General features: G+C 37.7%; 3 protein-coding genes across 4 annotated transcripts in view; 1 reads left to right on the top strand and 2 right to left on the bottom strand.

Annotated features, from left to right (window-relative positions):
- Positions 1 to 627: 627 nt before the first annotated feature.
- LOC141842194 (citrate-binding protein-like) lies at positions 628 to 2,748 on the bottom strand. The gene is given in 5 exon segments (XM_074730418.1): positions 628 to 1,177; positions 1,256 to 1,280; positions 1,282 to 1,456; positions 2,328 to 2,415; positions 2,672 to 2,748. Coding segments are annotated over 4 exon segments (651 nt in total). The 5' UTR covers positions 2,386 to 2,415; positions 2,672 to 2,748; the 3' UTR covers positions 628 to 784.
- LOC141842193 (leucine-rich repeat receptor protein kinase MSP1-like) lies at positions 2,693 to 4,112 on the top strand. The gene has a single exon (XM_074730417.1). The coding sequence runs from the start codon at positions 2,823 to 2,825 to the stop codon at positions 3,951 to 3,953; it is 1,131 nt and encodes a 376-aa protein (XP_074586518.1). The 5' UTR covers positions 2,693 to 2,822; the 3' UTR covers positions 3,954 to 4,112.
- A 727-nt stretch (positions 4,113 to 4,839) lies between these two features.
- LOC141840454 (DExH-box ATP-dependent RNA helicase DExH7, chloroplastic) overlaps positions 4,840 to 20,913 on the bottom strand; it is a 32,586-nt gene continuing 16,512 nt past the window's right edge. Inside the window, exons 15-33 of one of the 2 annotated variants that reach the window (XM_074728442.1) lie at positions 19,825 to 19,907; positions 19,559 to 19,742; positions 19,169 to 19,321; positions 18,986 to 19,087; positions 18,736 to 18,888; positions 16,844 to 16,948; positions 15,741 to 15,881; positions 14,204 to 14,293; positions 14,057 to 14,113; positions 13,807 to 13,890; positions 11,206 to 11,304; positions 10,972 to 11,112; positions 10,707 to 10,777; positions 10,417 to 10,486; positions 9,027 to 9,119; positions 8,255 to 8,458; positions 6,930 to 7,022; positions 5,485 to 5,607; positions 4,840 to 5,103 (exon numbers count right to left, since the gene is read on the bottom strand). In XM_074728442.1, the coding sequence (XP_074584543.1) occupies positions 5,020 to 5,103; positions 5,485 to 5,607; positions 6,930 to 7,022; positions 8,255 to 8,458; positions 9,027 to 9,119; positions 10,417 to 10,486; positions 10,707 to 10,777; positions 10,972 to 11,112; positions 11,206 to 11,304; positions 13,807 to 13,890; positions 14,057 to 14,113; positions 14,204 to 14,293; positions 15,741 to 15,881; positions 16,844 to 16,948; positions 18,736 to 18,888; positions 18,986 to 19,087; positions 19,169 to 19,321; positions 19,559 to 19,742; positions 19,825 to 19,907 (2,130 nt within the window). In that variant the 3' untranslated portion in view covers positions 4,840 to 5,019. The remainder of the gene's footprint in view (positions 5,104 to 5,484; positions 5,608 to 6,929; positions 7,023 to 8,254; positions 8,459 to 9,026; positions 9,120 to 10,416; positions 10,487 to 10,706; positions 10,778 to 10,971; positions 11,113 to 11,205; positions 11,305 to 13,806; positions 13,891 to 14,056; positions 14,114 to 14,203; positions 14,294 to 15,740; positions 15,882 to 16,843; positions 16,949 to 18,735; positions 18,889 to 18,985; positions 19,088 to 19,168; positions 19,322 to 19,558; positions 19,743 to 19,824; positions 19,908 to 20,913) is intronic. The other variant, XM_074728443.1, reaches the window with a different exon arrangement.

Genomic DNA, 20,913 nt, shown 5'->3' with positions numbered 1-20,913 from the left:
TAAAGGTTTGTATAGGAGTAATCCATTATTTAGATTTTAGAATGCTGCTTTTCTTCAGTAGTTGTCTATCGAGAATTTGGTCAGCATGGCAGCCTTTTGTTTTTTTCCTGCCTGCTGCTTTTATTACTTTATGGTACTATAAACATGTGTCTGGAAATGATCTTTCAGTTTGGCATACAATTTATCCCAATTCGACTCATATATTTGTTGCTGTTGAATTATTTTTTAGTGTGCTAGTTAGCTTGTGATATTTGAATGCAAGAGACCAAAGAAAAAGACTCATAAAATTACATATAAAGTTACGTCATTTATATGCATCTTATCACTTTCTTCTCACTTAAAATCTTTCTTATGAAGTGGTTTAGTTTTAAGTTAAGAGTTTTGGATTTGATATTAGGGAAGTTGGTCAAACTACTTCACCTTTTGTAATCTGTCTTGTTTATTAAGCTTCCTATTCTTAACAAGTATAATACACATATAATATAATTCATTGTCACTAATGATATAATTTATTAATATATATATATATTATATTTATAATATGTAAAATAAAATTTAGTTGTATTTATAAAATTTAGTAACATGTATTTATAATATAATCTTTTAAATGTAAAAGGTCATAGTTTTATTTAATGTTGGTGTCATAGAAAATATTTATTTAAAAGGCGACCACTTGATTCATTTAATATTACGCTAATTCAAAAGTAAATCGAAGATAAACCATGCAATATGGTCAGGATGTTAAGCCTGAGACGTGACCTTAAACCATGCGATATGATATGCTTCAGCCGGCCAAGCTCAAGATCTTAACATCCTTCCACCGAGACTCCATGCGAGCAGAGCTGTTACTCTGCTCGTACACGCCGAACTTGAAGTAATGGAGGTGCCCTCCTCGGCCTCTCGCTACCAACTTCCTCTCGTCGTCGACGTAAACCTCAAGCTTCCCCTCGCCGACGTCGTGGATCACGTTCAGCTTCAGCCACCGATCGTACACGCACGCCGCCACCGTCTTACTCCTGTCGTCGTAGTACATCAAATCGCCGTCGTAGACGTGCAGCATCAGCGTCGTGGCCGAGGGGCTCGCGCCGAACACCTGCATCACGGAGACTCCGGTGGTGCCTTCAGGGACGTAAACTTTGCCCTCGAATTGCCATATTCCACAGAAGTAGGAACGGCTCTTAATTTGAAAAGAAAATTAAATAAAACCAATTAAATAAGAGAGGGGAGGGCAATCAAATATGCAGATTTTGCATACGATGAGTGAGATCTCGGTGCGTGGTGGTGGTGCTGTTGGGTTTGAAAGGCTTGTCAGAGGCGTACACCCACAGGCTCCGGACTCCGTCGACGAAGCTGTATCGTTGCCCCAGGGGCACGTCGTACGGCTTCTGCTTCTCGAAGTCGGTTTCCTGCAGTGACAGAGGGGAGAAGGCGTCGGCAGGATCAACACCGACGGCGCCTTTTCGGAGGATGTGGGAGAGGAACAGTAGTATTGTTAAGAAACAGGAATACGGAGAAGACGCCATTGTTGGAGCTTGTTAATTACGTAGGTAAATATTATAAAGGGTGTTATTTGAGCTCAGAAGTTGAGGGTTATTTATAGATATTAGATCTTGCATGTGAAAGACAATCAATCCAATCGTATTTTGGATTTATTTAATTTAATTGGAATCCGGTTCCGAGGTAGAGTTCATCCAAAAAGTTTACTAAAGCACCAAAAATAAGTATTCATTCATTATATATCTTACAAAGACTCCCGATCACCAAAAGCATAGTAATCTTCCTAAAAAACAGATAGAAATGGTAAATTTAACTGAGAGGTGATGTATAAAAAAGCTTATTGTTACATCAAGATATACATTGAGATTGCATTAAAATGCTATTGGTTTAACTAGGACGATCATAAATTCAGTCCCAATCTTGTCTAAATCTTGAAAATTGCCAGTTCAAACAGAACTAGGGTTCTAGGGATCAACTTGACTTTCACTCTGGGTAAGAAAAACAAACTCCTAATTGGTTGATCATTGTCTCCTACGAAAGATTTATTATTCAAGCAATTCAACCAGTTGCAAGTCCGGTCATGAATAATCGACAAATGTTTCTTTTGTTAGTTTGTGCCTTGTGATCGACAAGGAACGTAATACATGAGGTAGGTTTGATTATATTAGGCGATAATGACAACGATACTTTCAACCACTTCATCAATTGTTACAAAAAAAACACACAAAGCCTAGTTAAACAAATAAGTGGCTCTATCATCGCATCGGATTAGCGTGATAAAAGGATGAGGAAAAAATTGCGCTGAAACAAGCAGCTGAATTTTTCTTTACCTGCCCACATGATTGTGTTGGAAGTTTTCCCTGGCACAGTTTTGTGGTTACATTGCATAGGTCTCAACTTTTGATTAGTATTCTGATCCTACAAAGCAAAGAAAGAAAGAAAGAATTATTCGTTTGAAAATCAGTATGAAGAACAACGAGTAAAATTCAGCAGGACATTTCAATTTAATTTTATTACAGGCATTGGAAGCTAAAAATCATAGCAGTGCAGTCGCAAATGTAAGCGATCCACCGAAGAAAGTAAAGTAGAAGCAAAAGGACAGAAACCAATTGACTCCAAGCGTAGACTGAAAAATGTAAATAAAAACAGAGGAGGAGGACTGGAGGAGCATAACCTGAATGGAATGGAATGGAATGATGCGCTATCGTTTACTTTCTTCCGCAGTCAAACTTTCCACCTCTTACGTTTCTTTCAAGTAATCGATCGATGCCCATCAAACCCTCCTCCCTCGTCTTGACCTCGAATTGGAGGAGTCTACTGCGGAAATGGAGCCGGCTCTCCAGGCGCTGATCGCCTCCCTAATCGGTTTCCTCTTCGTCTCCCTCATCTTCGCTGTCCTCGTCCTCCTCTGCCGCGACGCCTCCAAGTCCCGCCTTTCCGATTCCCAGATCGCCTCCGACGTCGAGGGGGCGTCGGCCCTCCGCTCGCTCGACCGCACGCGCTCCTTACCCCTTCGCTATGCCGCCGAGGAGAGCAGCGCCTCGTACGACCCGTCCCTAGATTATATCTCCATGTCGGAGCTGGTCGCGGCCACCAGGAACTTCGCGGCGGACGGCATCATCGGCGACGGCAGCTTCGGGTTCGTCTACAAGGCGCGACTGTCATCGGGCGCCACGGTCGCGGTGAAGCGGCTCTCCAAGGACGCCGCGCACGGCGTGCGCGAGTTCAAGGCGGAGATGGACACCCTAGGGCGGATCCGCCACCCCAACCTGGTGCGCATGCTAGGGTTCTGCGTCGCCGGCCATGACCGCGTGCTGGTCTACGAGTACGTGAAGCACGGCAGCCTGGACCAGTGGCTGCACGAGGACGACGACGAGGGGCGTCCAAGGTCGCTGCCGTGGCGGACGCGGCTGGGGATCGTGCGCGGTGTGGCGGCCGGGCTGACCTTCCTCCACGACGGCTGCCAGCCGGCGGTGATCCACCGCGACATCAAGGCCAGCAACGTGCTGCTGGACGAGGGGTTCGAGGCGCGGATCACCGACTTCGGACTGGCGCGGCTGATGGAGGCGCCCCGTACGCACGTGTCGACGCAGGTGGCAGGGACGATGGGGTACATGGCGCCGGAGTACTGGGAGGGAGCGACCACGGCGACGGTGAAGGGGGACGTGTACAGCTTCGGGATACTGATGCTGGAGGTGGCGACGAGGCGGCGGCCGAACCTGGGTGTCCGGCAGGAGGGCGGCGGCGGAAGGAAGGAGATGCTGCTGGCGAATTGGGCGCGGGCAATGGTGGAGCAGGGGCGGATCCCGGAGATACTGGACAGCGAGATGGGAAGCGAAGACGTGGTAGAGAGCGAGGTGAGGGCGTACTTGAAAGTGGCCTTCCGCTGCACCGAAGAGTCTTCCAGGAACAGGCCCACCATGGAAGACGTGTTGGCTGACCTAAACCAGTTCTAAATTTCTTTTACAAAAAAAACAAAATGCCAGAAAAATAAAAAAGAAGTAATACTTTTGTAATTACTTCAAAGTGATGGTTGTCAGATGTTGTAATTACTTCATAAAACATCCGAGTTTGTATGATTACTTCTAATCAATACTTGACTTCAATTATTATAACTATAAGAGTTTTTTTCAAATATAAAAAATGGGTCATTTCATATTTATTTTGTTGGGAAGTGTTTTTTGCCCCCTTACCGTCTTTTTTTATTGATATAAAAATTATCTTTTTTAAAAATCTTTTAATGTTTATTCTTTAGATGGAGAATCTTATGTATGTTGGTTTCAGTCCTGTTTTAAATTGAAATCGGAGCGTTGTGGTGTGATCTCACGAAGGCAGGACGGTAACGGCATGGTTCGCCGGCGGTGGAGTCTTGGGTTAGGAGCAGGACCGAGGGAAAGGCCCACGGCGAGGAAGGATCCTCTAGGAATCAAGCAAGATGAAAAGTGGGGTTGTGACAGCTTTTTTTTTATGTTAGATAATTCCAGGGAGGATCGCGGTAGGAATCAAGCAAGATGAAAAATTGGGTTGACACGGCTTTTTTTTATACGTGTTGCCTCATTAAAGAAACACATGCCAGATGCCATGCGGATGCAAATCATACTTATCAACGAAGACAAAAACGTCTTTTGGTTTGTGTATGGGCGGTCCTTGTGTAATGCCATTCCTAAGAAGCTTTAGTTGGGGTCTTTACTTGACCTTTATCCGACAAATATTAAAAGTAAACTAGTATTTAAGCTTGTAGTTTATCATAGTGATAGAGAGAATTTCGTATAATGGCATATAGGACCAACCATACACAATACGTATAATGCACAGAAATTGGCATGGATATAGATGCTCATTTTCATTCCAAATAGATGTTAATTAACTAGTTAAATTATGCACTTGGAATATTTACTGAAGAAGTCAGTATGGAAATTCAAATACCAGTAGAGGCAATACATATTCTATAATACAGTTTGATGTAACAACAGTCAGTTTTATTACCAGTGGAAGTACGCGTCTTGAACATTAGAGTATACATCATTTTAGGTCACTCAATCTGTCTTCCTCCAGCAGCAATTGAACAATTGATTTGACCACTTCATTTGTTGCAAATATAGCACTCTGGAAACAAAAGTGACACTAAAATCAGGTCATCTGACAAGAAATTCAAGATTTACAATAAACATAAAACGATCATCCAATCATCAATTTAGAGTTACATAGAATATGACAAACAAGTAGGTCATTTGACCACTTCATTTTTTTCAAACTTTGTAAATAATCATCCCATCATCAACTTAGTAAATAAATGCAGCATACACGTGTTTGACTTAAATTTGGGCTTCATCATAAATATATGTTAACAATGTGCTAGTTACATATATCCATTAGGTGACAGTTAGAACTAACTAAACAGGGAAGCAATACAGTTGCAGAGACAGATAAATATCAATCTCTTTGGAAGAACAAACATAAACTGACAGAACTTGAAGTGTAAGATACCTCAGGTCTTTTGATTAGTTCCTTTAGAACTGCATGGAGCGTTACACGTAGTTCCTTAAATAGAACAGCAGTCCGTGCAGGAGCAGTCAATTTTAACCAGCCGTCTATAACAATAAGCCCAGCCTGTAAGCAGGAATCCCAATGTCAATCCCGATTTCATAAAGAGGATAATGGAAAACTGGCAATAAGAAGTACAGCTTCCCAGCAGTCCATGAGTTCATAGTATGGAATATTATTTGGTATTTCATGCACTAGCTAATCCACAATGGTAATAACCACCCGCCAGTTGTACACTCTTAAAAGAAAGCAGACACAATGACCTCTATATGTACCCGCCAACAAAACCAATGTGAAGCATTGATTGGGAAACTTTCCTTTTTTGCATGATCACACTTTATGAATGATTAGGAATGGCTTCAGCAGAGTATAAAATAAGAAAAATGTAAGTTGATTTGAAAATGTTCGAAGAAGATGTAAAGATTCCATAATAGACAAGTTGAACCAATTAGGAGGAATGAGGGGGAGGTAGAGGAAATTTAACGAAATTTTAGTTGAAACAATTGAAAGATATTCAAATCATATACTTTTAAATCATTTACATGTTTCTGGTCAAACTTGAAAGGAAATAATAATTCAAACCAAGGTTTGAAATCTTGAGGTGAGTTTGTGTTTTGGTCCTTAGCCGACTCAAGGGGTGCCACCTATGTAGAGTATCAGTGTTGGAGGGTGTGCCTAAACCAGAAGAAGAGGAGAAAGAGGAAGGAGGAACAACAGAAGGTCCCAGTGCATTGCAAACGTTTGGAAAAGAGTATATTTACCTTGGAAGCCTCCATGATCTCCAAATCAACCAAAGGCTTCCACAACCTTTGGTGTGTTGCGAGCCTTCTACGACCTCCAAATGTCGTGGAAATTGCAAAATACTTGCAATTGGGCCAAGGAAGAGCAGATCAAGGCTTCCACAACCTTTGGTGTGTTGCGAGTCTTCTATGGCCTCCAAAATGTTGTGGAATTGCAAAAGACTTGCAATTGGGCCAAGGAATAGCAGATCAAGCACGCAGAAGACTTGCGTAGGGTGGTGTGAAACGATGAAAGAATCACAGAACGGAGGGAACTCGCTTGGTGCATTGCAGAAGAATTATGAAACAATGAAAGACGTGCTCAAGTGGCTCGTGTGCCCTAGGTGGATCACCTCGTGCTCATGGCAGACTTGCACCATTAAGGTGTTTTGTCGGTCTTAGGTTTTTTACATGCTTGCCGGTGAATAAAATTAAATGTTTTGCCTGTGTTACCCCGCATGGAACCAAATGTTTTTCTGGTGTTGACTGGCAAAGAATAAATTTCCAACAGTATATGCAAACTACATAAAAAAGAAAGCAAGAATTACATAGAAATAAAGGAACATGCAAAAAGTCATATTGTGTTCTCTACAAAATGGGAAGTCTCACCTGATGTTGGATAACTACGGATCCCCCAAATAGGAGGAGAGAATAAGGGGAGATGACGCTAGTGTCTCGTAGAAAAATCTTGCTAGTCTCAACCTATCAAAATAAAATCAATCAATTATCTTTAACAAAACTAGAGTATAAAACATCAACCAAGTAAAAAAAATTTCATCCTACTGTGCAATGGAGAGGCTCATTTTTTTTCTTCAGATGCAGATTTCAGTACAAGTGCTTATCTCAGAGGAAATAAAAATAATGGAAGGACGTATTTCACTTACTATCATCACTAACAGATTTAAGATTTTCCACAAAACGTCCCTTAAAATTATGCAAGGTGATTCTTCTTCTTACAAGATAAAACTTGATATTAGATGTAAAAAAAAAAGAGTCCATACTACAATGAACAAAGTCAGCAAAGTGAGGAATAAAAAATGAACACAGTTTATATGCAAGTTGGAGACGAGCAAAATGTCTTTCTTGTGACAATAGAAGCTTCCCAGACTACCGAAATGGAAACAAACAAAACTTGGTAAACCTTTCTAAGAACAATGTTGACAAGATGTGATTCACACATATTTTTTTGAGTTCAAGCAAATGAATCCGGTTATTGAACTTTATGTAAGGTAATTCCACTAGTATATTCATCTTAAAAATCACTTCTAATTACATTAAGTAGAGTTTTCCTTGATCTTCTCAAATCCAAATGCCTTCAACAAGTCTATTCCATTGAACTTGTCTAACGACATAATCTATTAGCCGTCTAACACGTCCATAACATCTTTATGTATCTTCTCACATTTTATCATTCATTAGAGTTGTACCTAATTGCTCATGAAATATTATTTTATTTATTATTTCTAAACTCATATATAGTTATAATATATCAAATCTTATTGTCTTGAAAAACTTAAAAAGAGATTATTCTAAGATTTGAAGTGAAAAATGATAACCAAGCAGAATGCCGCAATAAACTTTCAGAATAAGTACTTCTAAATTTATTTCATTTATCACACAATTGCCTCCTTTTTCCATAACAAAAGAAAGACAGTGACCTTGATTTGAAATCTAGCAGACCAAGAAGCACTAACTAATTGTAGTTCATAGCTATGCTATATACTCAGCATTGAGAAGCAATCATCAGAAAGATTCAAAAGTCAGCCAATAAAGCATATACTACAGGCACTTCCTTTAACATTAACAACCAACAAAAAAAAAACTGAAGAGAACAAATTTAAGGAACCACAATAAAGCATATACCACTGGGCACTTCCTTTAACATTAACAACCAACAAAAAAAAATTTGAAGAGAAGCAAATTTAAGGAACCACCTTTTCAAGGAAGACGAAAAATGGATATCTAAAATCTTTCACACTATAGTTTATGGAAGAGGGATGCATGTGAACTTCTCTCCTTCCATCATATAATACCATCTGATTCTTCACACTTTGCAACTTAGAGCTGACTAAAGCTGAATTAACAATTCCTTCTTTGGTAGCAGCAACATTAGGATAGAGACCTGCACATATAATTGACTGCAACAACCAATAGGCCATATAAGAATATTGAGAGCTCAAGTGAATTGACTAATGGGAATTAGTTTGCCTCAAGGAAGAAGAAAGACAAAGAACAAAAATGAAGATGATTCGTACTACAATTGAAGACTAATAATTGAAGTGAACATAGCAATAAGCCAATACGAGTTAAAACCAAAGAACCAATACATAGAGAGAGCTAATTCATTGAGTTTTCTGTGGATTTCAGAAAATATTGAAAGTGGCCCTCTTTTATGTGACTTTATTATCTTTAATAAAAGAACAGATAGATATTGTTATATAATCTTCTATTGTTTGTTTTTTAAGCTTTGCCTCGTGAGATCTATTCTTTTCAATGTATTACTATCTCTTTGCTATTATAATTTTTCCAGGTAGAAATTTAATACTGCAAGATATTTCTTTCAGGAGAATATAACCATAACTAATTATAGTGCACAAGAGTGATGAAAAAGACAAACATTGATGATCACCAGATAGTAGCTTACTAAAAGAATCAAATTATCGGAAGCCCTGTTTACATGCATCAGGGATGGAAAAGAACAATTACCTTAATGAGCGACGAATGACTAGCATACAAGTTAAATGGTTGAGTCATGTCAGAAAGCCAACTATCAAGCTTGTCTCTCCTTCTCGCATCACTCTGTTCACAGAATTGCATTGGCAAACAAATAAAAATTAGTGAATTTGGTGCGATAATAAAAGAACTAGAAAAACAGTTATTCAAGTAAGATACGTAGATGCAGAGAAAGAAGATATTTCATGCAATAGCTAAAAAGAATGTAGTAAAGTTAGTTGGAGATGGGAACTAAAAGGCTGTTTCTCATTAGCTTTGGCATATCAAATGACTTCGTAGGGGCACAGATGATGTATGGTGGAACATAATCTGGTCTTCTTGCTCAAGAGTCAAGGCAAAGGCATTCACTTGGCTTACACTTCACCGTAGATTAAATGTCAGAGATGTTCTGTGGAGAAAGCATGTACCCATTGCAGATTTCTCATGTCCTGTGCTCTAATGGTGTGGATGAAACAATTCACTGTCTCTACTTTTCTTGCCTATGAGTTCAAGCAGACTGGAAATGGATCCAAATTTTTTCTTTGACTTGGACCGGACAGATTTCAGGAAAGGGTCTGCCACAGTAAGAGAATCAGCTAGTTCAAAAGAGAAGAACATGCCTAAACACAGTTATGCAGCCTTGGTTTCACTGTGTCTGGCGACTTCATTACGCAAAGATCTTCAACTTCAATGCTGGGGATCTATATCACATGTGAACTGATACTTTAGGACAGTGAAGGGCTCAGCTACCTAATGAGGTGTGGTCGTCAACAGGCTATCAAATCACAAATAGAGGATGATAGTGGTGGTGTTTGTGTCCACGAAGCCAGGGCATTAGCAAGCTATCATATTGGCAATAGAGGATGGTGTTGGCAGTCCTCAAAACTAACATAGGCAAATGATCAAGTTGAGTAGCAATTGGTTGTGGCAATACTCTCCTCCACGTGGTTCCAATATTGAAAGGGTAGAGGCAATGTTCTCCTTTCACCTGATTTCAACATTGCTTTCAGATCTTTAAAGGGAAAGTCCCTGCTCTCTGATCCCCAGTATCTCCTTCACCTACTTTACGAGCACAAGAAGCTCACCTTCTTGAAGGAAAAGAATATAGTGTTAGAACTACATAAATGGGTTTACACCCACTAGACCAATAACCCTAATAATCAAATATCTTTTCTAGTTTTGAAATAGTGAAAAGGTCAAAGATCATGTACAGGAAAAATAGAGAAAATACAAAGGCTGATGGGCAATGTGCTAGTTGTACCAATGCCAATATTATATGGTACTAAGCCTAGACAGTATGGCAATATTATTGCAAATATTGGGCTGAGATTTTAGACACAAGCAACAATTAATCATAGCTTAAAATATTGGACTGAGAACTTACTTGGAAATGCTTTGGCAAATCAACAAGCCTGATATCTGCTAGCAAGCACCCAAACTGTACTCGCATATCCCTGCCAAATTGATTCCCATGTCATAAAATCCTCCTTGTTAATTAGTAAAAGTGAGCTAAGGGTATTTTGATCGTGTTGTTTGTTCATAGAATGTGCAGAAACTAAGGCCGTTATCATAAAAAACATTACAAGTTGATCAATCTTTTGCCTAAAAAAGATAGAATGTAGAAAAATCAAAAAGAAAATTCTATGAGAAACTAATCCTTGATTAAAGAATCACCTTATCATGTACATTACAGAACTGTTCAAGAAAAAAGAATGACAAAATTCTTGGGCAGATCTTGCGCCATCCTGCAATGTTGTGAACATTCAGCAAATGCTATACTGAAGTTATTTTCAAAGAATCTTAATGTCTGCTAGTAAAGTCTGTACGCTTTCAGACCAGTGAGTATGATAAACCTGTTTCCATTCACAACCAGAAGTGATAACAGAACAGGTAGATGGGATTGAAATATGTTTGGAATATAAAAAGATAACAACTTAACCTGATGCAATATTTTGGCCCACTTATCATATGCAATAATCATTAAGAGATGGTCTGATTGTCTAAAACTCTCATCCAAAGCAGATTTATTGTCAAGATTGCTACTTAATAATAATAATTTTGCCCGCTCTACGTTTTGTTTCTGCACCATAAACAAATTAGCCATTAACATAAATTTAAACAGGAATCTGTGTTTCGAAAGCATCATCCAATTGTACGAAGATTATAAATATACCTCATCTTTAGGATACACAAACGGGAACTTATAACTTAAAAAGGCTGCAAGTGAAAGAATTGGTGATAAGCAACCAAATATTGCACCATACAACATCATCTGCAAAAACACATTCACAAGGGTCTTAATAATTTGAGTAAATTTGCTCTTTAAATCTTTGCATAGTATTTGATGTCTAAGCAAGATCAGCATGACGAGAAATAAATAAGAAAGACAACCATAGTTAACAAAATCAGTTGATACTGATAAGGAATATCCCAACTGAAAAGTATTGACAATGACTTATCCAATTTTCTGAGAAATATAATTTCACAAAGATTGAAGAGAAGTTTGAAAAAACACTCTAAAAAATCAATGCAGATAGTTAGAAACTAGTGAGTTTACAATAGCAAATTGATGAAATTCATTCAAATTTGAATAAATATAGAACAAACATAAATGAACTGGACTTAAAATTTGGTCAAACTAAGATAGCTTTGAAAAACTGGATCAATTTAGCTTCTCCTTTAATGCCAGCTTCATTCTTGGATAACTGATACAGGAAGGAAGGAGCTTTTATTTCCTTCTAAAATTGCCTTTGCCTTGCCACAACTCTAAATTCACCACACTACATGAGTTATTCATCGAATATTTTTATGTGAATCAAGAGAGTTTATTAAGTATAAGAGAGAACACAATAATTTCCATCGGTCAACAATGATCATGAAACTGGCATTCCTTTAATAAAAATTTTATTAAAAATATTAAAAATATAATGTGATTTAATAATCTATAATAAAAATATGATTATATTAATGGTTCTAATCTATTTTTTTGTATTTATTAATTTTTACACTGATAAATGACATGTAATAAACATTCTTAAAGATTTTAGGACATTTATTAAAATCTCATATATGAAATTGTTTTTTTATATCTTTCTCATTTTTTTATGCTGATTCTGATTTTAGTGATCCTACTGATCCAATATGATCGATATTTAGATTCTTTGACTGTCCAATCCTAATCTTGATAATTATTTTGATAACTACAGCTAGGACATCTCTATTAGCAAGTTATTGGCACCCTTATTTATCATACCTAACATCTAAACAAATGACGATCAATGCGCCATCATGCAAACACAACACACATTAATACATATGGTTGGGTCAGTAGCTGTTATATCAAGGCCTTATTGAACCAACCTAATATAGATCCAGAATTGTACTCCTAGTGTGGGCTCGAGTTAGGACTCTATTGAGGCCCAAAGAGGATTCAGTTTGGTTGCCTAGAAGATAGCTAAGCCCTCCTAAATCTTTGGTCTGGATGATGATGATGTCCCAATCATCATCTTGCCCTATGGCAATCACCTTACCCATCCACAAATTCTAAATGAAAACACAAGTAGAGCATTGAATGTTACCAATCAAATCAAAGCTTAAGTTTGCTAATTGATAATAAACTCTAGTGGAAACATAGTTGAAAGGAGAAACATTCCAAACATTAACCCATGAGCAAAATGCATTGGCCATGGTAACATTAGTAGGACATGCTGATAGTGTGAAAAAGGTAGAAAAAGATGTTTATCAGCAATGTAATTAAAGGCCCATTAATTAGACACCATGTATCTAGAATCTAAGGAGATGATTTAAATGTATGGGATAAGCAGAAAATGGATGTGCCACCATGAATCATAAAAAAGACAAGCTAGGACCAGGCACTGGTGACAACTTAAAATTGAAGGAAGCAAGAATACTCCTTAATAGGAACTGCAATGATGGAACTAAAGTCAGCGTGGCCTTGAGCTGATAAACCATCCTAAGAGCATGAGGCAACATTTATCTAGGTCATACTAGCTATGTGTAAATGATTGCCAGAATAAAAGCACTTGGGGTTGCCCTATCCAGCATTATGATAGTTGCAACCTTGCTAACCACCTCCACCACTGTGAAACCCTCCTGTTCCGGCAACGGCGAGATCCCAGGACAATAGGCAAGTGGCAGTAGGCTGCAGCATCGACATGTTCAGATCTAATAAGGATGAAATACATAAGCCTCCTAAAGTCAAGCGACCGAAGTTCAATTCTGAAGTAATAACATAGATATCGGTGAGGATCTTGCTAAAGTGATCCTGCTTGACCCTAACATCTAATGTGGCCTAGAAGATATCTTTGAAATCAACAACAAAAGCCTAGAATCAACCCGTGTGCATCTTCATCTTCCTTTTCAACTATTGCAACTGGAACAAATTACTTATCATGTCAGTTGTATTGGTTTTGGCTTAGTGGAATTTTTGGTCAGCAGTTATTTAAACCCAACCCCTCTTATTACCAATCTCTTAGTTTTGTCACTTCCTCATAATTTACAGTGTATGAATATATAGAAATATAGATGTAAATATATAATGTGTATGAATATACATGTGAAATTATAATAGAAGTAATAAATTTAAGGTGGACCTCATAATTTTCCATAAGTTAACACATGCCAAAACATGAAATGATTTAAGCTATAAAAGGGAAAGAAAAAGAATAAATCAGCCTCAGTATCTGACAATGGAATATTGGATAAACGTGATACATCAATGATCGCATAACAGCACACTTGCATGAATGTGCACCTTTCCAATCAATACATCCACAGGTAACTTTGCCAAATGAGATCCAAGAGGTGTTAGCTCCTCATTTTCATTCAACGCCCCAACCTAAACAAACACAAGATATGAAAACAAAACTATGTCAACAATTTTGTGTAAATGGAAATGATATTATTTCATTTGATGTTACTACTGAACCATGAACCACAATTCAATTGGTTATTAAATTGCATTTATCAATGATATAAAAGCAGTATGGCAGCCATGGCAGCACCTTATACAGCACGTCCAGTGCAGAACAAATAACATCTTCATGTGGAGGTTCTATAGCCTGTAAAAACACAGAATGTGCTTTCAGATTTATGCCAAGAACACATTCCAAGTAAGAGAAAGGTCACGTATGGTTTCTAATAAGTATTACCTGCGATAGAAATGTTTTTATTTCTCCCAATGACAGTGACTTTATTTGAAGACACAACTCTGTCAATGGCATCCTCACCATCTCAGGTACCTGTCGAAAGTAAGTTCCTACAAAATTATATTTCTTTTGACGAAAGAATAGTAAGGATAAAACATGGAGAAAAGAAATTCTCTGGACAAAACATCAGCAGAACTTGATAATAGACTAAGTAATTTAGCTAACTGAAGATGCTTCAGATAAAGGAGAGCTCTTCTACCACACATCACTCATACTAAAGCTCTACCACATACAAGGCATCTTCCACTAAAGTAGTGCATCCTTGACTTTATCCTCACGCAAAGCTCCATCAAATTCTGCAAAGACAGCCAGCAATCCACAACTCTGCAATATTGCCACGGATCACAGCAAAGTGCATTTCAGTCTTCTAACAACTACTCAGAACTACGAACTAAAGTCATTCTTTTAAATTGGCTGGTTGCTGCTTCCTAATACCTCTTATTTGACTCAGTGGATAATAGAAATGTGTTCTCCTGACTCCCAGCTCAGTATGGAGACATCGCTTGATGTTCTAAGTTTGTAAGTTATACGAGGTATCCACTTATCCCAAACTCTATGCTGTTAAGTTCAAATCTATACTTGTATATTGATAACACTGGCCCTGAATTGGATAGGTATACTAGATTGAATTGGTCCAAGCCTAACATGTAGACTTCTAAGTTAGCCAGTCAGTGTCAACCAAATGACATTATCAAGTGGCAGTATGCAGTCAAGGGACTTAGGCATCAGACAAAAGAAGCCCTTACCAGAGTCATGTCATGTCAATGCAAGTATGAATTTGGTCTCCAATGAGTCAAAGAAAAATAGCTTTTTGTTTACCACTGAGAGTTGCCAAGGTTCAAAAAATGCAACATACCACCAACATGGGTGGTATTTATTGGTCCCATGAGGGATCATTAACAATCCAATTCTGGCAATACTAGTGTCAGTATGGTATAATATGGTACCCATACTAATTCATGCGCTCCCAACCCTCTGAAACTCATTTCTCAAATCTCTCTCAAGTGAGAATAAACTATAATCTCAATATGGTTGTCTTACATACAATCAAGATTTATGACTTTCTATTCTGATGAGTCAACACATAAAAATGCAATTTCAGGTGAGAAAAACACTTGGCATTGGCCTGACTGAGCCATTGTGTACCAACTTATACTGAAGTTTCACATGGTATAGTGCACAACAGAATTGATCCAATCTAGAATCAAAAGTTTCACAAGACCGAGAATATCAATGTTGCATGTTTATGTATCTGTTTCAGTTGCTTGTTAACAAGAATCATTTAAAAGATAGTATCAACATCAAAATAAAATAATATGATGGATCTGTAGCACACGCATGATTTGTATCCTATACATAGTCACAAAAAATGCACTAACAGGTTGAACATTTATTCTTAAACTTTCTAAATTTCCATCTGGTGGAACAGAAATGAATAACGCATAAGTAAATTAACTCTTCAATATAATGCAAGGAAAACCTGAAAGGAGCGCATAAGTTGCTCATATCTATGGCGTGTGTATAAGCAAAAACAGGTTCCAGCTTTCACACGTCCAGCTCTTCCTCGACGTTGTTTTGCATTGGCCTTAGATATCCAATCCTCTACCATGCTTGACATTTTCTGCAACATGCAATATTGCTTATACAAAAGAAAGCTGACAAAGATGCTTACTTTCTTAATCAGCTACTCTGATACTATGACTTTTCATTTATTCCCTCCATACCAATGTCAGACACTGACCAGATGGCCTAACATTAACACTCCAAGTCGCATAGCAATCCCTCATTAATCATGTAAAATTTTTGGAAACCTCCATGTCAAGAAACTTGTTCCGAGCTATGGATCTTATTATGCCATTGATTACATCAAACAAGATCCAAATAATTGAGGTTATTGACATGGTCTTACAATGGTTATCAAAACCTACGAAAAAGTTCATTGCTTGCAGATTTTAGGTTGACGATTTGCAAAATTTTACACAGGTTATGATCAAAATTCAATTTAATAATAATTATCACAAAGGGCAATTTCCATTGGATGAAGTTTTAAAACATCCCAATCACTTCAATCCCCCTACCAAAGAACAAAATATATTAACAGCACATAAGATGACACATTAATTAGCCTCAAAAAGATGACACAAAAATTATGGTAGATTACCATCTCTAGCCACCTGGTCTTCTTTCTGTAACTCTAGCAGAAAAAAAACACACATAAAAAACATCCCAATGGGATTCCCTTCATTATTATCGAGAACATTTGCCACCGAAATAGCTATCTACGCTCGACAAGAAGATCATCATATGCAACAACAAGATGCTCATGATAGCTTAACTCTGAAATTCATCAGACTATATTTAGCAATTCCCATTGTCTCATTTTAACTTTCAAATTTTCACGGATTACAATCGAGTGTTGGAATCTTAATTGTTTTGGGTTTTTCTGCTACTGCAGCAGAATAAGCTTTTGTCCTATCCTGGATTCAGAGTCAAAAATAGCTCAAACTACAGACAAAAAAGGGATAGCCATTCACAACCTTGATATAACTTTTTCATATTCTGAAAGAATAAGAAACATCAAACCTTCTGAGCATTATAACGCATCTCTTTATGCTTTCCCACATCAACCACATAGATCACATCATCAATTGTTATACTAGTCTCTGCAATATCTGTTGCAATAATAACCTGGGGAAAAATTAATAAAGTTGAAAGTCAACAAAGGATATCACCAAATCACTCACTCATGAACCAGTGTGAGAGCAACGTGAGAAAAGCAAATGAAAAATGAAAGTGCAAATTAGCTTTAACTTACAACTATGTGGTAAGTACCAACAACAACAATCATGAACACATTTGCAAACACATCAGAACATGACTCTGGCACCTGACACAAGTGGCACAAACATAGGAGATGGAAGAAGTTTGAAATTAGAAGTTGTTTTTGTGTTGTAGAAGTGGATTGACTATATGTTTATGGTTGTAGTCATGTAGTTAGTTCTTGGACACTGAACCCATAATATAGATATGGGAAAAAGTAAAGTAGTTGAAGTTCCTCTAGTTCTATCTGTTATAAGATCATTGAGTTTTCTCTTGGTGAACTGACCATCCCCTTCTGACCAATCCATCAATGGTTGACACTATATAGGACCATACCAGCAATAGGCATGAAAAATGAACAAATGGCTTTAATTAACAATAGTAGATGCCCAGTAATATTTCAAACTTAAAACTGTGGTAATGGTGTTAAGCAATTACATCCCGTAAAGCATTCTTAACCTGCCCAAATCATAGTATATGTAGCAAAATTAGGTTATTGGAATAAATCATATTATGCATTCCTAGTTTGACTAAATAACAACATATATAGTAAATAAGATACTGGCATGGATAGTACTACAAGAATTAAAATATGTATTCATGTGATCCATACTAAGAAATAACCCATGAAATAGAATAAGCCATAGTAACCACCAAGATTAAGTAGGAAAAGTATAAGAAAGATGATGTAATTGAGCAACAATAGGAAGTCAACTGAAATTTTGGCTTTAGATTCAAATTTTCAAAACAATCCAGTAAAATTTCAGAGTCATCTAAGGCAATGAAAATACAAATACCAAGACATTGCATTAAGGACGACACCAACCATTCTTAACTTTCAAAATCACAAATCACTTGAACAGTTTCTTTCACCTAAAATGAAATACATTGTAATTGTATCCATCTATCTGACAGCAGGTAATTAATCATTGTTGGAATATATGACGAAATCCTACAAACCATAAATGCATATTTTGCATGTGCTGCTAGGTGACAAATGTAATTAAAGTTTGATGAGCGCTCATAGGTAAAGCACCTAATTTAGGGAAGTCCACCAGAGTACCAACTTCAAGTCAACCAATAAGCCTTGTGATTCACCTACATCGATAGCACAGGTCATTGGGAGTTGGCTCCACTGGTCAATAACGGGAAATTTTAGACAACTTGATTTCTTTGTGCTACATATAGAACATATTGTAATAGAGGATAGGAAGAAAAAAAACAAGCTAGATGATTGATATGTTAAAAGTATTTTTTTAGTCCTAAGAAAACACCACAAGGTACCCAAAGCTCCAAATTTCGCATGGGAGCCTACTTCTAAATGTTGTTACACATCTCTACATTGATGTTGAATGGTACAGTTGTCCATTTCACAAGATATGGAATGGTATTTTGATCTTTGAATCAAATGAGCTTAACAGAGCTTATTGTGAATTAATCAAGAGCTCAACTGCTGAATTGGTTAGAAAGAATGTAAAAATTTTGCAAGAAGATGAAGCGGTATGCCATGGAGAGGTGAAAGGGAAATCTTCAACGGCCACGTGATAAGGAAAATAAAATCATGTTACAAGTTGGCTGTAGTAACTTAAAAGACAATAGCAAATGATGTAACCAGATAATCAACAACATGACACATAAAGCATAGTGAAAGATACCTTACGAATATTTTGAGGCGGGGTCAAAAACACCTTTTTTTGTTCCAGAGATGAAAGAGAAGAATGAAGAGGTAGAATCCAATCAGAGGACACTCCTCCAAACTGAAAGGAAGCAGTTAGCATATCTACTAGCAAGTCAATTTCTGCAACTCCCTGATAGCAATCATGTCAACTAGTAAAGAGATACAAGAACAAAAATTAAATACATCATTGTAAATCGAGAATATGGAGCATATTCCAAATAACATACTGGAAGAAAGACAAGAATAGCACCCATGGGATAATTCTCATCAATGAAGCATATCAAATCTTCAAGAAGGTCAAAGTCAATTACATCTTCATTTAAATACCTCTGCAAAGAAGAATTCAGTATGACAACAGCAATGTTCATTAAAGTAAAGCACCAATTACATTCCAATAAACCAAATTTTACCAGATTTTTGCAAGTTCTCTCGCTGTATGATGTGTATTGATCAGGCAAATAATGGGGATTAACATAATCTTCAGAAAGTAAAGACTCATCACCCCAAGAAGATAAAACTACATTTCTTTTTCCTCTGTGATTATCCACGACCTTGCTTTTTAGCTGTACAATAAAGAACATTAAGAATCCAGATAATAAAATATTTCATTGAAATCTTCAAAAAACAATCAACTGTAACATCGATCCAAATCAAGTTGCTATGGAAAACAAAGATGAAAAATCCTCATAAAAAATCATTGGTGCAGAATTTGAAGATTGTGAGCAGTATAAAGAGTCTCATAACCTCATCACAAGATATACCTCCCATAATTTGAGTGGAGAAAATGAAAATTCCTTTACCTTCTGTCTAGCCATTGTCATGGATGTTCCTGATGCTCTAGAATCTGAAGCTAGACAATAGTTGAGCTTCTCATAAATATCCTCAAGAAAGTTAGTTGAAACAGGATGTGTTCTTCCTTCTGCAATAATCACTGGGCAATGTCCAAAGTACCTTGAGAACAAACTTGAATCAACTGTTGCAGACCTGAACAAGTAAACAAATATGAAACAGGGCATGTTTACTTTACAAAGGTAACAAAATAAATGAAATGACATGAAGAAGATACATGAGAACCACTTTTAACTTTTGTCCACCCCGATCAGATTGATTATCAATAAGGTTCTTCAAGACAATAAGTAAAAAATCAGCCTGAAAGAGAAATAAACAACCATAAGTTGCATGTGAAAACTGTTAGAGTTGTTACATTATTAAGAAGTTACAATTACGTCTTGATTTTTTTTTCCTCCACTTAGTATCACAGTAGGTAGTCTAGGATTAGGATTTACGAAAATCCTCCCTTCTTTGGGGAGGCCATTAGTTTAATATGACATCACAACCTTGCCGACCTTCACAATGGTAAAAGTCATCATCGTTCTCCACCTATTTCAGTACACTATCTCCTTCGTTCTTCTGTACTTGTATTCTCAATAATTCCTACCTCATCCAGTGTTGTAATCATCATCTCCTGTTGAAAAGAACTAACATCTAAGATCTACACTAAATACTGTAAATCTGCAGTAACCTCCAACAGCAAAGCCCGCCAATCAATTGAAGAAAAATTGTTGATATACAACAGTTTCCAGTAGATCAATAGTATGTGCCACTCAAAAAAAAAAAACACATCTTATGCTTCTTTCCCCCACCCTCAACAACCATCAGAGGACAAACCCAACCACCCCAGTGATCCAACTGATCTCCTAGCATCCACTAAAAGAAAAAGGTAAAGTGCACGCTTCCACCAGATGTCCTAGAAGCCAAAGAATGCATCCCTCAGCTTCAGCTAGAACTAGAAGCGCATTCATTCACTGCAAAAAAGACTCCAGAGACCGCCGGTCCTTCCCGTGACTCGGCCGGCCCCGATTCGGCCGGCGGCCGGCCGAGGCCGCCCGATTCTGGCGGCGATTTCTTCCCCGCCGCCGGTCAAATCGGAGACATATGAGTTGGCCGTCCATCAGCTCTTGTGCCCTCTCCAATTTTAGTGTCATTGGCTCCCCATGGTTCCATGTCATACCCAATTACCAATGGCAATGCCAGCATGCAAAACATGGCCTTTGTTTTAGATCATGAAGCCCCGTCACCCTAGCACTCCCATCATCAAACCATCCAAGTCATTCAGTGCTTCACAGCCATAACTGCAAGCAGGTCTCAAAGCTAG

Source organism: Curcuma longa, chromosome 11 (genome assembly GCF_044706935.1).
Source record: "Curcuma longa cultivar G26 ecotype Majalengka, Jawa Barat chromosome 11, ITB_CL_G26_1.1, whole genome shotgun sequence".
NCBI lineage: Eukaryota > Viridiplantae > Streptophyta > Magnoliopsida > Zingiberales > Zingiberaceae > Curcuma > Curcuma longa.
This window is presented reverse-complemented; position numbering and strand designations above follow the sequence as displayed.